We start from the raw sequence: 17,012 nt of genomic DNA, 5'->3' as shown, positions 1-17,012 counted from the left end.
ATTGGAGAGTGGCAAATGTAACATTCTTATTCAAGATAGGATGTAAGGACAATCAAGGTAGTTATAGGCCAGTCAGTTTATCAGTGGTGGATAACCTTTAGAAACAATATTAGGGGAAAAAATCAACTGGCACCTGGAGAGGTTTGAGCTAATTAAGGAGAGCCAGCACGGATTTGTGAAAGGCAGATAATGCTTGACTCATCTAATTGTATTTTTTGATGAAATAACAGAGAAGGTTGATGAAGGGAATGCAATAGATTTTGGGCTGAATTTTACAGGCCTCCTTCTGTGCTATAAATAACTCTGTGACTCTATGAATTATTTCATTTGTAGTAAAGCCATTGGAATTTACTTACACTTGTGGCACTAGTAAATTTTCCCTAAGAAATAACCTAAGCAATATATAAATGTCAGTTTGATTGTTTTATTTTTAATAAATACATGCTCATTTACATGACTGGCTAAATCAATACAGCCTTTGTAATATTTCCTTAGACTTTTGATGATTTCTTGGTCAATAGCACAGGGTCCAAACAAAAAAATGTGAGTTCCTAAAATAGTTTTCCAAACTTTGTAAAGTAAAAAAGTACAGTGTAAACTGCATGCTACTGGATAGACAAAATCAGCAATAATGTTCACAGTCTAGGAAATGGCTTTATCGTCAGAAAGCTGTTACCATATCACTGCAAATGCAACATTTTTAAAATGTAGAGAAACACAGAAGTAGACAGTTATCAGAGGAATGCACGCAGAAATTCATTGTATGAGATCATTCCTTGTAGATGCTTGTCATAATAGGAAGACAGGTAGTAAAATTCTTCCTCAGATAGGTTGATACCATACTGCTTAAGGACCTACACAATGCAGAGAGAACACAATTAAGAACTCCAACTGCACATCTGTGGATACTACATCAGGCAATGTTAATAACAGACACCTTAATGCATGTGAAATTCCTTTGCCTATTTTAAGGTGTTTACCTACTTTAAGGCAGCTTTACTCCCTTTAGTTTTTTTTTAACCATTAGCACCATTATGACCACTGACGATTACTCCAGGTCATGTGACAAGAAGGGATGATGTGTACATTGTAATTACCTAGAATATGGTAAACTGACAGGCCGTATTTTACCGCGAATTACTGTTGCCTGATTTACAGAGCCCTATACTCTACCAAGGTAAAACATTACTGTACCTTCTTATATCATACTACCCTCTGTTTCTTGTTTATGACATTAGAACAATACATTTGGTTTTACAGTACTCAAACACCACAATAAATACACTTGGCGTAAAAAGGTAAAACACGCCAGGTTTGTTGCTGGCCAAAATTCAGGTAAGTCAGTGGCCCTAAATTCAAAGCAAAACAGCAGAATATTCTGTCGAAAAAACTTCCATCCTCCCTTCAGTAGAATTCAGATTTATTCTGTAATCAGAATACAAACCTGTCTAAATTGAAAAAGTGTGATGTACCCACTCCCAGTTTCATCATAGGCTTTGAAAGTACGGCGCATTAGCTTCCAACATTTCGTTATGCATGGCTGGATCTGCATCATTAAGTTAGTAAGAATTTCGTGTTCTGTTCCAGGAGTCATCTGTAAGACAGAAGTGTACAGTAACCAAATGAACATAAGACTCTGAGATTGGGTCCAACAGAAAAGAAAAAAAAATTGAAAAGCTGCCACAGGGAAGGTGGAGCAACAAAGTAGCCAGGTACATCTGAGGAAAAATGTAAAGTTCCCTAACAGTGACAACCCTTCTCTTGCTTCAGAAGCTGCTGGTGTCATCTGCGCTACTAGCTAAATAGTTTACTACAAACTGAAGGAAAGGCATGGGGCCTGGCAGCTGGTCACTCGCCCACTCAACTTCAGCACGTGCACATCTAAAGGAGAGAATGGAAAAGGAAATAGAGGAAAAGAAGTGAAATGGCTAGAATTATGACAAAAGACACAGATTGTGAGAGAGGGACAGAAAGTAATTGTTTCACAGTCAAGAAGCCACATGGTACAAGTCTGGTTCATTTTTCAGTTACAATCTGCAGTGCTGTACTTGTAATGCACTTGGTGGACAAAAAGATTCTGCTCAACACAAATAGAACCAAAAACGGAAAAATGGTACTGTATCACTGCGCCATCACATTGTATACATTTTTGCTCTTTGTATCAATAGAATTTTATTACACATTGTAATCAATAATTTATATGACCTTGGTCATTTTTCAAAATTGACATTCAATGGCGTTACTATTGCTGAATCCTCCACTATCAATATCCTATGGGCTACCATTGACCAGAAACTGAACTGAAGTAGCCATATAAATACCATGACTACAAGAGCAGGTCAGAGGCTCGGAATCCTGCGGCAAGTAACTCATCTCCTGACTCCCCAAAGCCTGTCCACCATCTACAAGGCACAAGTCAGGCATGTGTTGGAATACTCTCCACTTGCCTGGATGGCTGCAGCTCCAACAACACTCAAGAAGTTCAACACCATCCAGAACAAAGCAGCCCCCTTGATTGGCACCCCATCCTCAAACATTCACTCCCTCCACCACCGACACACAGTGGCAGCAGTGTGTACCATCTACAAGATGCACTGTAGCAATGCACCAAGGCTCCTTAGACAGTACCTTCCAAACCCGCGACCTCTATCACCTAGAAGAACAAGGGCAGCAAATGCATGGGAACAGCACCATCTGCAAGTTCCCTTCCAAGTCACACACCATCCTGACTTGGAACTATATCGCTGTTCCTTCACTGTCGCTGGGTCAAAATCCTGGAACTCCCTTCCTAACAGCACTGTGGATGTACCTACCCTACATGGACTGCAGCGGTTCAAGAAGGCAGCTCACCACCACCTTCTCAAGGGCAATTGGGGATGGGCAATAAATGCTGGCCTAGCCAGCGACGCCCACATCCCATGAATGACTAAAAATAAAAATTGTCATAGTCTTTTGCCTGCTTCATTTTTATTTAGCTTCATAGGGTTCAGTTTTGTCAGCTGTAGATGTGGCATAAAAATGTGCTGGAAAAGGTATTCCAGTCGGATACTTCCTGTGCAAACTCACCCTGTGAAAAAAATCATTCAACCAATATACTAAGAAGATATTAGGGATCCACTGGTTAGTTAGGCTAAGAGATTACCTGGTTACAGCTGACACCAAGGGAAGAAGCAGGCCAATTTACAAAATGGTCACAACTAATTAAAGAGAAGACCAGATAGAAACTGAAGGATCTGAATGTAATTTTTAATTGCAGACTGACTACGCGCTGTACACTCTGGGACCCGTCAGTGAAAGAAGCATGGGACATCAGTTTAACATTTTGTTGTAGAACATTATTTCTAACAAATGCAACACTGCATTACATTTCAAACTCCTAATATGGGATTCAAGCTCTCAAACCTTTTAATCAGAGGTGAACTGATATTAGCTAAATCAGACAACACGAAAGCTGACCACTCGGTCCAGATTCTAAGGGTCCGAAGAAGATTTTAAAAATAAATAAATAAAACAGCATTTCTTTCTCTTTTGGTTCAAACCAAAAATAACTCCTTATGGTCTCACTGGTGTCCTCTGCTAACATATAGGTATCTACATTTTAAATTTTTTTAAAAACTGGCATTCAAGGGTATTCCTCACTTTAGGTAGATATGATCTGTAGACAGCTATTTTCTCTTACAGTTTTGGATAGGAATCATTCACATGGCCATCTGCTCACACAGTTTACTCTAACAATCTACCTCTTATTAGCCAGTCAGAAACTTCCACCATATGCTTGGGTGTGTGCAGGGGAGTAAGAGAATGTCAGCCTTAGGAAAAATTAATTTGCACATTTATATGGAGAAAAAGGAGGCCCCAAAATTTTGGCAATCACTAACATTGCTTTTGTGGAAATGTAGCACATTCAAAAAGCTAACCAGCATTCATAGCATAATTAATCAAAACAACCAGGTGAAAACAAGACTTTCTCCAGAATAGCACTATAGCAGGTAATTCTTTACTGTTTAAAACATTTGTTTTATTGCTCATTGTACGCACTGGGATCTTTGGATGTGGGATCCTCATTCTCTGCATTGGATTCATGTCTAATGGCCCCAATGACAGGACAAGACGCTGAAGAAATTCATTGTATGCAAAACGCCCAGTATTCTTGATATCATACTTTTTTGCCAGCTGCTGGAATTCTTCTGGTTTAATTATTATGCAAAACTTCTTCAATATATCTGAAAGTTAGAATTTTGAGGAGAAACATCCAAGAGTTTATATATTTCACAAATATACACATCGAGTGCAAACATACTTTTTTGCCAGGCTAACTTCCTGTGTTGATAAGTTGAATAGAATTAATATTAAAGTTATGTGAATGCAGTATTGGCTACATTAAAAAGTATATAGTATTGCTTCAAAGTAAAGTAAGTTCGAAAATGTGTTTGAACCTAACCACAGAAACCATTCCTAAAAAGCAATCAAATAAATAATTTGATATAGACCAGGAAATATATGCCAATCTGGAAAACTCACAAAAGTAGAACAGCCACTTCAAAAAAGCTGACACATCCCAGAAAATTTGACAACACAAGATCAAGTAGACATACTGAAGGGCAGGATCTCATCACAATGTAAACTGTACAGAAATTACAGTCATTATAAATACATGTTCATACTCTCCGTTACAAAAGTGCCTCGGTTTTGTTAAATATATTTCTCGAGGGTTCATTTTTGAAAGATTGAAGACATATTAAACTTTGGGGGTTTCAAAGGGGGTCATGTAAAGACACTTGACTTTGAAAACAGTCCCTGGAAATGTTTTTTGAAAGGGTCACTGAGAGGTCTTGTGGGGAAAACAAGCCATTCTGGGAAACCACCTGACTTACAGCTCAATAAACAAAAGAAAACATTGGACACCTGAAGAAGTTGTTTACAAAGAAGTGACAGGTCAAGATTGATGGAGGTCAAAAGGTTGACTTCCTGTTGTTGGTTTTGCTTTTGAATTGTTGAGTTGGGGTTGAACTGTATAAAAAGGGAGCGAACCTCCAAGGAGAGAAGAGAACTTCCAAGGAGAGAAAAGTTGTTCCAAGGAAGGAGAGAAGATCACAACCCAGCTCAGCTTTCTAGCACCTCTCTGAAAGACCATGAGATGTCCACTGTGCCAACTCATCTCATCTCCTGTCTTTGAAGAAAAGCCTGCTAAATTAATTCTCAATGCCACCTGAAAAGAACTGTTCTAGGAAGATCCCAGTGACAGCCACCTTTATGCATTTGGGACGCCAAACCAAAACAAAAGACATCTTTCCGTATCTTCTCTTTTTTTTATTCAAGAATGAGCAAGCATTCAGCCCGTGTTTTTTTTTGTCTTTTTTTTTTGTAGCAGAGCTGTAAACCAAAATCCTGTTTATTTTTCCGGTTAACCAATGTATATGTGTGTGCGTGTGTGTCTGTCTGTCTGTGAGGGGCTAAGGTAAGAAGGGAGCTTTAATATTACAATCTGTGTGTTTATGCTTTACTTCATTACTAGTTAAGACTTGGTTATAATAAACAGATAATTTTGTTGTTTATTAAAGAAACCTGGTTGGTGTGTTGTATTCTGGGATAAAAATAGAGTCTATGATTGACCGTATCGGTAAGTGGGAAAAAATGTAAATATATGTTGTGACCCATGGAGAAGTGGAACTAGAATAAACAGTGCACTCCTCCCACTTCAGTCATAATATCTGTTACTAAATCTGATTGTCACAGTGACATGAGATGCTCTCCCCTGCCCCCTCCATTGCCCTATTTCACCCTAACGCATTCTCCGCCTCCCTGAGTTCATGCAGGCACTCTTCTTCTACTTCCCCTTGTTTATGTTTACACTCTTTACACTCCCCCTGCCCATTAGAAGCTGGTGCTCACTCCGCAGTTTATGCTGATGCTTGTCTTAACTCTCTGTTCCCACACATCTCCCAGTTCTGTTATCCAATCAGCATCACTTCCAGCTTCTACTTTCTCCTGCTGCTACCCCAGGGATTGAATGACATTGCACACCTCCAGTGGGCATTCAATCTCTTGAAGCAGCAACCAGAGGTAGAAATAGAGAGCACCACTGAGAGGAACAACTGGAGACAGCGTTTGTTTTTGCCTACAAATGTGGATATGCAGACACTGCACTCAAAATGTTGACTATTTGTGTGAAACATGGACTGTTGTCATATATGTGTAAAAAAGATCATAGCTCTAATATTTTCTATCCTCTGGTCAATGAAAGATATATAGGTTGATCAAGATTAAAACAAATGTTTCTGATGAAACCGAGTTATATTGCATCAAAGTAGATAGGAATATGCTTCTGCTTCACCAAGGGGTACAACAATACAAAACCTTTCTATCCACAGAGAAAGACATATTTCTTTAAAAAGCTGTGCAGCTTAAAGAGAATCTAGCTATGAACAAATGTAATGATTTTCCTACCCATCTGGTGTTACTTCCCTCTGACTACAACACTGAAGTATAGCATAGTACCATTATTGATCACTCCAATACCAACAACACACTAGTCAGAACACAGCATTGAGCCAGTGCTGAGATGATAAGACTCAAGAGTTAGTAATTATGGGGGCAAATTTCTATAGGGTTCTCTGAATTGTTCAGTGTAATTTTGATGATAGAGCTGCGGAAAATCATTGTTCAACCCTCTCACCTATTTCTTTCTAGTGCAGAGCCACATAATCATGGAACAAACAAGGGACGTGCTGGAGAACATTGAAAAGGTACATTTTGGGGAGACCTTGTGGTAGTATGGGAAATTTAAACATTATGCTGATTTTTGTCAGCAAACATTAAGCACCACTACCTAGAAAATGCTGTGTGTTAGTGTGAAACATTGATGGTGTATATGTCTATTTGCAAAATTTAGGAACAGATCACTAAGGACCAGATGTAGAAAGGAAATTGAGAAAATGCTTTACACTTCAATCAACTCTTTGTCCCTGAAAACACAATGAAAGATTAGCAGATTAAAATTGTGACAATTCGGCTTGTTCCAAGAAACTGAGCTTCGACCATAATTTAAACCTCAGGCACGAGCAGCTTCAGAATTTCACAATTTATCCAATAAAAACTTAGTAAAACAGTTGTTATTAAGGTGCTTCTATTTTCGATTTTTTTTTTGAGGATTCGTATTTTAGAATCATGGACATTGGTTTATATGGGGAAACTGAAATGTCTCCATGGATGTGTTTTTTTTTACAAGGGTCACTGAGTGGTCTTTGGCTTTCACATGCCTTAAGCTCAATAGACAACAGAAACCTTGGTGACGTGTGCGAGATGTTTGCAGAGAAGTGACATGTCAAGATTTATGAAGGAGGAGTTGATTTTGCTTCTGAGATATTGTTTTGATTTTCTGGTTGGGGTGCAGACTGTGTTAAAAAGCAGTTGGAGGTCAACCTGCAAAGGGAGAAACACCCAGCTCATCTTTCCTGCACCTCTTAAAAGACCTGGAGAAATCCAGTGTGTCAGTTCCTCTTTCTCTACCTCTTTGAAAAACTTGCAAATCCAGAGTGGGATAACTGAAACCCCTGATGCCACATTTCTCCTGGAAAGCCTAGCAGACTACTTCTCAACATCTACAGAACAAACGGCTCCGGAAAAGATCCCAGTGATCCATCTCTGTATACCCAGACACCAGACCAAAAGGGACAACTGACATCCTTCCGTATCTTCGCTTTTTTTCAAGAATTAACAAGTATTTGGCCAAAGTATTCCTTTTTTTTTTGGTAAAACAGCTCTGCAGAGAAAATCTCTATTTTTCAGTTAACCTGTGTATGTGTGTGTGTATGTGCGTGCGTATGTAGGGGGGGTTATTTAAAAAGGGAATTTTCATATTTTAATCTGTGTGTTGATGCTTTGCTTCATTACTGGATAAGTCTTGTTTAGTAATAAACTGATAGTTTTGTTGTTTATTGAAGAAACCTGGTTGTGTATTTTATTCGGAGATAAAGAGTATATGATTGACCGTATCAGTAATTGGGTAAACATTTAAATATGTGTTGTGACTTGTGACGTGGAACTAGTAAAGACAGTGCACTCCTCCCACTTTGGACATAACACAGCTTACAGCATTAAGGAATATTGTTCTGTATTTCTCAAATGGCAAAGTCAAAACTCCAAAATATCTACTGCATCCCTCTTCATTGGTACAAGTTGGTTCCTCAGTCCCACCATTTCAGTCAATAACAGAAATGGTTAAGGTGGGGTACCTGATCAACTAGTCTGTTTTCAACTGTTCCAAACAAGGACTCAATTTATATCTGTTCTGTGTTTGCAATGTAAATGGGTAAAGTCTGATTTCACCAAACTAATGCCCACACAGGAGAGGACCATTTCATTTAAAGTGGATATTATGAATGAGGTATTATTATGATTAATAATGGCCTATTTTAAAAAAAAATAAAAGGATGGCAAACCCTTAAAATCTTTGGGATCAATTTCACCATGTTTCTCAGTGTCCTTTTCTTTGCATTCCTTCTCTATTTCCTTCCAGAATTTGGAAACATCTTTCTTCAGCTTCTGCTCAATTGCTTCACAGTTCATTGATGGTGTCACAGAGGCTGGTCGTTGTGACAACTCCACTGACTGCAAAACACAAAAGAAGTATCAATGAGATGAAAGGAGACCCCATCATTGCATGGTGATAATCTTTTTAAAAATCAGAAATTTGGAAAATAAAAGGTTGTGCCAAAAGATTTTAGACCACAACATGGTTGGAAAACACACATCTTATGTAAAAGATGGTTCACAGGCTTGTTCAAATTATTGCAGTAATAGATGAAAACAAGTCACCTATCAAGCTAGATAAATGAAAATTAATGCCAGACATTAAAACTGTAGGACTGGTGTATTCATTTATAATGTCTGTACCTTTCAGTTTTGTTCACAATTATGTAGTGGTCATAAATGAAAAATTAATGCAATGTGAATGGTGAGGTAATAAGTCCAATTAACATCATGCACTGCAACATTGCAATACTTTCTGGTCGAATGCTTTGAACAGAATGATAAATAATGTGCTTTTGACAGTACCTTGCCATTACTGTGGATTGAAAATGCAATTTTGGGACACCTAACCTCAGAAGGAGGCCTACTCACAGTTCTAGGTGTTAATGATTTTGTCTGCGATATTGATCGACTGCCCTTTGATTGCGTTTCCAGCAACTGCTGTCCAGCGAACTGCTTTAAAAATTTGTGGTAGTCCAGATTCCCAAAATCATTGACTGGCAAATGGTTCCATAGGTTTTCAAACTGAAAGAAAGTGGAAATTTAAATAAAACACTCAAGTTACATCAAACCTTTTTTTTTTCAATCAAATGCAAAATACCTGGAGATGTGCAAGTGTGAAATCAAAGAAAATTATAAACTAGCCAAAACAACACTAGACTCTTGACGTCAGATATTCAGATATGTGAGTTTCTGTGAAGATATTGTATTTCTACCTGTTAATATTTTATCATTACAAATAGCAAACCAGACCCATACTCAAACTTCAGTTTACATCTATGCTGCTGATTTGCACACTTCTGCAAAAAATAAATAATCTTCACACCATGAATGCTACACATTTTTCTTCCTCCCCTTAAAGTGATGACTGATACTGGCTTACACTTCTTAAGGTAACAGTTGCCTGTTGATACTTTGCCTTTGTCCATTCTTCACTAAGGATGAGTGTTGGTTGGCTTTTAAAATATGGAAGACAACAGATTCTATCCTCACCCAATGTTCATACATGCGCACTTCCTATCCGGGATCATTGCATAGTTGATGTTATTCCCCCTAACTAGCACAACGGTTTGAGACCACTATCATAGCAGAGATCAGCCAGCTCAGTCTGGAAATTAAACGTGTTCAGCATCAAACTCACTGAACTGTCAAAGGAGTGGAGTATGGTCATTTCTACAGGGTAGGACTGGTCCGCCTTGCGGTTTTTACCTTGTCTGGTTGTCCTTTATTTCCACATTCATGCTCACTCATTCAAAGCAAATGCTTTAAAAGGCCATCTGAATTTTTTAAATTATTGAATTTATTACTCTTTGCCTGGGAACAACTGATCTGCTGCTGGTGTTAGAGGGCCATCGTGGAAGCTCTTTCTTAAATAGATATACAGAAATCAAAAGAAAAAATACCCAAGAAAATTGTACAGACTAATCCACTTCATTCAAAGCTGTTTAATTCAACAAATTATGTTAAATGAATTGAAACCATGCAAGAAAATCCTCCTTTACTGTTTTATGAAAAATGCTTAATTCATATTACTAGCTAACCCATTTCTTCCCAAGAAAGTAAAGGTTTCAAAGTAAAAGGGGTGGATAGTACTGCATTTATATATAATTCCTGTTGCTAAAGAGTGTACCTGCTCATCTGTGAGGCTCATGAAATGTTTGAAAAATATTTCCTTAAAGTCCTTCTTAGAAATAACTTTTATATTTGCATAATCAATGTCTTCAAACTCTTGAGCAATGGTGTCGAGGCATGTATTGACAGCCTCCCGGATACGGGACATAATATCATTCATTGTTAACTGCTGAGACGATTTAGGTCTGGTGGTTAGATCTTGTCCTTCTGGTATCTGTGCAGCCTGCAATGCAAAATCACTTTTAGTTAATACCTATAAATTACATGATCTACTATAGACAGCACAACTAAATAAAAAGTATGCATTTTCACACATGCAGTTCGATACATGCTAGCTTGGTTCAATTAGTGGCAATTTCACATGAGGTACTTCACTGCTGATTTAGAGAATGATGCTGCTCCATTTTCATTGACTAACCCACTATGAAAGACAAAGTCCAGAGTGAAAACAGCAATATTGCGGGTAAACCAGAAAAAATAAATTGTCCCAGAAATTCTCTAATCCAGCTAACCCAAAAATGGCACATCAGCAGCAATATCTACATTTGTATAAAATGGCAGTAGCTGGTCCCCATTCTATTGAAAAATGCACAATTAAATATGCCTGTTCAGTTGGATACTTGTCCTCAATATCGACTCCTAAAGCAGCAATATGATTATTTTTCTGTCGATATAAAAAGGATTAATTTAGTTATTGCAATGGTACTTGTCAATAGGAGTTTTCTACAGATAATGCAGAGATTACAGTATAGGTGCTGGCTAAGATCTCTCATAGTGCTCAGTTAAGATCTCTCATAGTGCTCAGTGTTAACAATCCCTAATTCTAACCAGTCTCAATACGAATGTCCTCACTTGAGTCAAGTGTATGTTGCAGGACAGCTGCATGTCAATAGTCATTGTGCTATCATTGTAGATGTAGGAATGCTATAATGTCAATAGTCACTCCTATACAAAAACTGTACTCACCATTATTTTATCTTGGTAGGGGAGCTGAACACCTTTCTTATTTTTCTTTTGTTTAATAAAACATATGAATCCTTTGAAACTTTTCAATTATTTTAATAAATACCATATTCCATTAAACCACAAAGAAATGTACAGTAATGCTATTATATTTTCAGACATCATGAAGACTATCAGACAACAATCAAACAGGCCAAATAATGAAATCAGTTAGAAAGTCATTTTAGAAAAACACAAAACATGATGCGTTTTGGAATGTGTTGTGCTGGAATCAGAACATTCTTAGATTGTTTATCTGAAATATGCATTGTACCATGTGATCACCATGAAATTAGGCAGTGATGAAGTGGGTAACATAGGAATTAATTTGCAGGGGGGTGCGGCAAATAAAAATGAAAAATTATGAATACTAGAAATATGAAATATAGAAGAAAGATTGAAAGAAGAAAGAGCCACTAGTATCTGAAAAGAGAAAAAGCAGATTAATTTTTAGTTTGAAATCCAGGGCAGGAATTTCCGTGCGGGCTTCAGGACCCACCTTGCAGCTCAAATGGGGGTCAGAAGCGCTCCTACTGGGCTGAATTTTACCAGCCCCTCGATGCACAGGTTGCGGCGTGGGGGCCGGTAAAATACTGCGGGGAGAGGCCCGCCTCGACCCGTGACGTCGAGAAGGGCCTGCCGCAAATTACCAGCGGCGGTGGGACTCAGTGCGGCCACACGGCGACGGCACCACAATTAACATATTTTAATGATTACTTACCTTTGCTGATAATGCAGCCTGCCTCCTCTCCATCGACACTTACGGATTTTTTGTTGAACGGATGGCCGTCACGCGCCGTCCCTGTTCACGATCTGAAAAGCTGGTGGGTCCTCGGAGGCAGAAGTTGTCGCCAATGAAGGCAAGTTGTGTTATTCAGGGGTCTCACTCTGCATTAGGGAAGGGAGGGGGGGATACGCAGGGGTCTAAATCTGAATTCTGGAAGACAGGAGGGTTATGCACGGGTCTAACTCTGCATTCTGGAAGGGAGGAGGGAAAGCTGTGCTGGCATGAAGGGAGGTACCATCTACCATCCCACCGTCAACAGTGTACACTCTGTGTTTGTGAGGGGGCAATGGCACACTAGGCACCCTGTGCTTGGGGAGGGTTCCAGAAAGGGCTGGAGCATTAAGGTTATATGGATGGTGGGGGCAGTCGATTCAGCTGGTAGGATCTTGATGTGGTCATGCTGTGCCACTCTGAGTGTTGGCCAAGATGGGCAATGCTATGGCATGCCACATAGTTGATCCAGGAAAGCAGCTGATGTACCAGTCATCACCAATCCCTGCCCTGTTAGGAACCTTCGAATACAGGCAGGGTTCAACCTTATTTATCACATGGAAATAGGTATGGCTCATCCTACATTGTGTGATCCTCTACACGTGAGGATCCGTATGCATCAGAGGCAATACCAACAGGCAGGTGTGATCCACGTAGAGGCCCCCAGTCGTGAGCAGCAGACCCCAAGGGGAGTTTGCCATTATGGTTGGCGTGCATCTACAGGCCTCATATGACATACTAGCAGATGTCAGAGCACCAGAGTCAGAGGAGACTGCGCATATAGAGAGAGTGATAACACATCTTTTTGCCCTGCTCAAGGATGACCTGCAGCCCATGGGCTCCAGTGGACATCCCATGCTTTGTTCCTCAAAGTGATAGCAGTCCCCAAGCCTGATGCCTCTGCAGCCATTTAGGGACCCACCAGAGACTTTTGTGGGGCCACACAGTCAACAGTGCACAGCATGCATCAGGGAGGTTACCAACGCCCTGCACCGGAGGGCCAGTGAGTATGTCCGCTTCAGGACGGACTCTCACAGCCAGGCCCAAAAGGCCATTGGTTCTGGCACCATTGCCACAGAACCAAAGGTTGTAATGTTCAAAGACTATACTCATGTGGCCATCAGACCTACTGCCAGGCTACCACCTGCAGACGTCACCATTAAAGGAGCCCTCCCAATCTAGGTGAAGCTGGTATGTGAACACCATAGATGCTTGCAACGAATGTGTGACTGCTTTTCAGGCAGCTGCTATGACACCCGGGTCCTGTGCCAGTCCCAGCTGCCACCGCTGTTCACTGAAATGGCTCGGATGGAGTTGCCCTGGGAGTCCTCAACAATGACCCCGGACCCCATGAAGTCTCATGGAATCAGGTCAAACATGGGCAAGGTAACCAGCTACTGATTACCACCTACCGCCCTCCCTCAGTTGATGAGTCAGTACTCCTCCATGTTGAACACCACTTGGAGGAAGCACTGAGGGTGGCAAGGGCACAAAATGTACTCTGGGTGGGGGACTTCAATGTCCATCACCAAGAGTGGCTCAGTAGCACCACTACTGGCCGAGCTGGCCGAGTACTAAAGGACATAGCTGCTAGACTGGGTCTGCGGCAGGTGGTGAGAGAACCAACACGAGGGAAAAACATACTTGACCTTGTCCTCACCAATCTGCCTACCGCAGATGCTTCTGTCCATGACTGTATTGGTAGGTGTGACCACCGCACAGTCCATGTGGAGACGAAGTCCCGCCTTCACATTGAGGATACCGTCCATTGTGTTGTGCGGCACTGTCACCATGCTAAATGGGATAGATTTCGAACAGATCTGGCAATGCAAACTGGGCATCCATGAGGCGCTGTGGGCCATCAGCAGCAGCAGAATCGTACTCAACCACAATCTGTAACCTCATGGCCAAGCATATCCCCCACTCTACCATTATCATCAAGCCAGGAGACCAACCCTGGTTCAATGAAGAGCGCAGGAGGACATGCCAGGAGCAGTACTAGGCATACCTCAAAATGAGGTGTCAACCTGGCGAAGCTACAACACAGGACTATCTGCATGCCAAACTGCATAAGCAGCATGCAATAGACAGAGCTAAGCGATCCCATAACCAACGGATCAGATCTAAGCTCTGCAGTCCTGCCACATCCAGTCATGAAAGGTGGTGGACAATTAAACAACTAACTGGAGGAGGTGGCTCCACAAATATCCCGATCCTCAATGATGGGGGAGGCCAGCACATCAGTGCGAAAGATAAGGCGGAAGCATTTGCAACAATCTTCAGCCAGAAGTGCCGAGTTGTTGATACATCTCGGCCTCCTCCTGAGGTCCCCAGCACTACAGATGCCAGACTTCAGCCAATTCGATTCACTCCGCGTGATATCAAGAAACGACTGAAGGCACTAGATACTGCAAAGGCTATGGGTCCTGACAATAGTACTAAAGACCTCTGCTCCAGAACTTGCTGCACCCCTAGCCAAGCTGTTCTAGTATAGCTAGAACACTGGCATCTACCCGGCAATGGATAGCACAGTGGCGCAATGGTTAGCACCGCAGCCTCACAGCTCCAGCGACCCGGGTTTGGTTCCGGGTACTGCCTGTGAGGAATTTGTAAGTTCTCCCTGTGATTGCGTGGGTTTCTGCTGGGTGCTCCGGTTTCCTCCCACAGCCAAAGACATGATAGGTAAATTGGCCATTGTAAATTGCCCCTAGTGTAGATAGGTGGTAGGAGAATTGAGGGAAGGTGGGGATGTGGTAGGGAATGTGGGATTAATGTAGGATTAGTACAAATGGGTAGTTGATGGTCGGCACAGACTCGGTGGGCCGAAGGGCCTGTTTCAGTGCTGTATCTCTCTATGACTCTAGCTCCGCAAGCCACACATCACCCTTGCTCACCTGCTGTGCCCCAGTCCACATCTACAACATCTATGTGTAAACCATTAGATGCAGCAGCTGACTGAGCCAATGTCCATGTCACTGCATCCATGGTAATGAGTAATGGCGGCATGGCAATGATGTTATTGCATACGTTGGCTCTCCTGAAGTGCCAAGGGATGTGACATTGGCGCTATATGCTGGCACACATCATTCGCACAGAGAAAAGGACACACATGTTGGTATGGAACATTTAGTGAATGACGTATATACACCCGTGCATTCCCATTTGTGTCAGTGTGTTGTCTTTAGACGCTTGCATGTGCCCCTTCTTGGTGTAACCTCTGTGCTAGCAGCCTGACTGGAGGAAGGCTCCTGCTCAGATTGCCCTTTGGCTGTGGATGACATCGGCAGTCGTCCTCTGCGCGCACGAGGCCCGGAGGGCCCCAGCTGGCTGGGAGAATCCTGCATCATCACAGTACCCTCCTCAGATATCAAGGCTGCTGGGGCTTCACTCACAGGCGGAGGGGCCAGCATCCACATTGGGATCGCCTGGAGGGGGGATCCCATTCTCCGTGCCCCTGGTCCCTCTCATGCCTAGCCACTGCTCAATGGATGTGACGGCCTAAAAATTAAGCCCCCTTTGTCAGAATAGAGGACAAAGGTAAGAGAGAAAAACTATTTTTAGAATTAACCAAAACAACGAGGTGTGGTGGATACAATAGATGAAGGACAAGAATAAAGAAATACTAACTACTATTGCATAGAGAAGCTAATCATTTTAATAGCAAACCACTGTTTCGATTTGCTTCCCATTTCATTGAGCACATCTCCTGTCATTAGGCTCCATTCTCTCTTCCCTTGTCTAGTCTCAAGAAAGACTTACATTTTTATAGCTTGTTTCACTACTTCATGACATCGTAAAATGCTTTACAGTCGATGATATACATTTGGAGTGTAGCCACTGTTGTAATGTAGGAAATGTGGCAGCCAATTCACACACAGCAAGGTCGCACAAACAGCAATTAAATAAATGAACAGATCTCATTTTTTCAAAGAAAAGTTGTAGGCAGAGGGATAAATGTAGGCCAGGACACTGTGAAAACTCCGCTGCTCTTCTTCAAATGTCCCCTTGGGATCTTTTCACGCCCATCTGAGGGGGCAGCTGGGAACTCGGCTTAATACCTCATCTGAAAGACTGCAACTCCGACAGTACAGCACTCCCCCAGGACTGACACTGGAGCATCGTCGCATCATTATGCAATCTAGTCTCTGGAGTGGGACTTGAACCCTCACAATCTTCTGATTCAACAACAACAAAAACTTGCATTTATATAAGACCTTTAATGTAGTAAAACGTCCCAAGGATGGTCACAGGAGCATTATCAAACAAAATCTGGCACTGAGCCACATAAAGGAATATTAGACAGGTGATCAAAAGCTTGGGCAAAGAGCTAGGTTTTAAGGTGCATTTTAAAGAATGGAGGGAGAGGTAGAGAGCCTTGGGGAGGGAGTTCCAAAGCGTAGGGAGTGGTGAGAGTACTACTACTGAATGTCGGCTGATGGCAAAACTACATAAGAACTCCTCTGATGTAATCTGCCACTTTGACTTCAGGTTTTCCAGCCTTAATCATATCCGCTTCACCATGGGGTTCAGTCCTTCAATACCTCCATCTCTTACCAATATGGACTCTCAGCACTCCTGATCTTTAATGAACAGCAACAGTCACAACTCACCATCATCCTCCTTCGAGCAACCTTGCCAGTGCCTAAGCCAAATGTGTATATTTATACCAGAATGTCACCGTTTTTTTTGTCAATCACAAAAGTCTGTATGAGAAATCAGTAATAAAACTTCACACACCACTTCTGCCGATGAAATTTCTCCCATATAGAGGTTTCATCTGAAACTGTCTTTTATGTATGCCAAAATTCAACCATACAATTGTATGTAAAGTGGTTGTGTAATATAACAC

At 41.3% G+C, this 17,012-nt stretch overlaps 1 protein-coding gene across 2 annotated transcripts in view; it reads right to left on the bottom strand.

The window, feature by feature from the left end:
* Window positions 1-450: 450 nt before the first annotated feature.
* efcab6 (EF-hand calcium binding domain 6) overlaps window positions 451-17,012 on the bottom strand; it is a 142,005-nt gene continuing 125,443 nt past the window's right edge. For both annotated transcript variants that reach the window (XM_068051273.1, XM_068051275.1), the window contains exons 27-32: window positions 10,382-10,606; window positions 9,124-9,276; window positions 8,442-8,610; window positions 4,039-4,223; window positions 1,445-1,594; window positions 451-854 (exon numbers count right to left, since the gene is read on the bottom strand). In XM_068051273.1, coding sequence (XP_067907374.1) covers window positions 735-854; window positions 1,445-1,594; window positions 4,039-4,223; window positions 8,442-8,610; window positions 9,124-9,276; window positions 10,382-10,606 — 1,002 coding nt within the window. In that variant the 3' untranslated portion in view covers window positions 451-734. The remainder of the gene's footprint in view (window positions 855-1,444; window positions 1,595-4,038; window positions 4,224-8,441; window positions 8,611-9,123; window positions 9,277-10,381; window positions 10,607-17,012) is intronic.

Source organism: Heterodontus francisci, chromosome 18, assembly GCF_036365525.1.
Source record: "Heterodontus francisci isolate sHetFra1 chromosome 18, sHetFra1.hap1, whole genome shotgun sequence".
Lineage (NCBI taxonomy): Eukaryota > Metazoa > Chordata > Chondrichthyes > Heterodontiformes > Heterodontidae > Heterodontus > Heterodontus francisci.
Note: the sequence above shows the minus strand (reverse complement) of the source record. Positions and strands in the feature narration are given on the sequence as shown.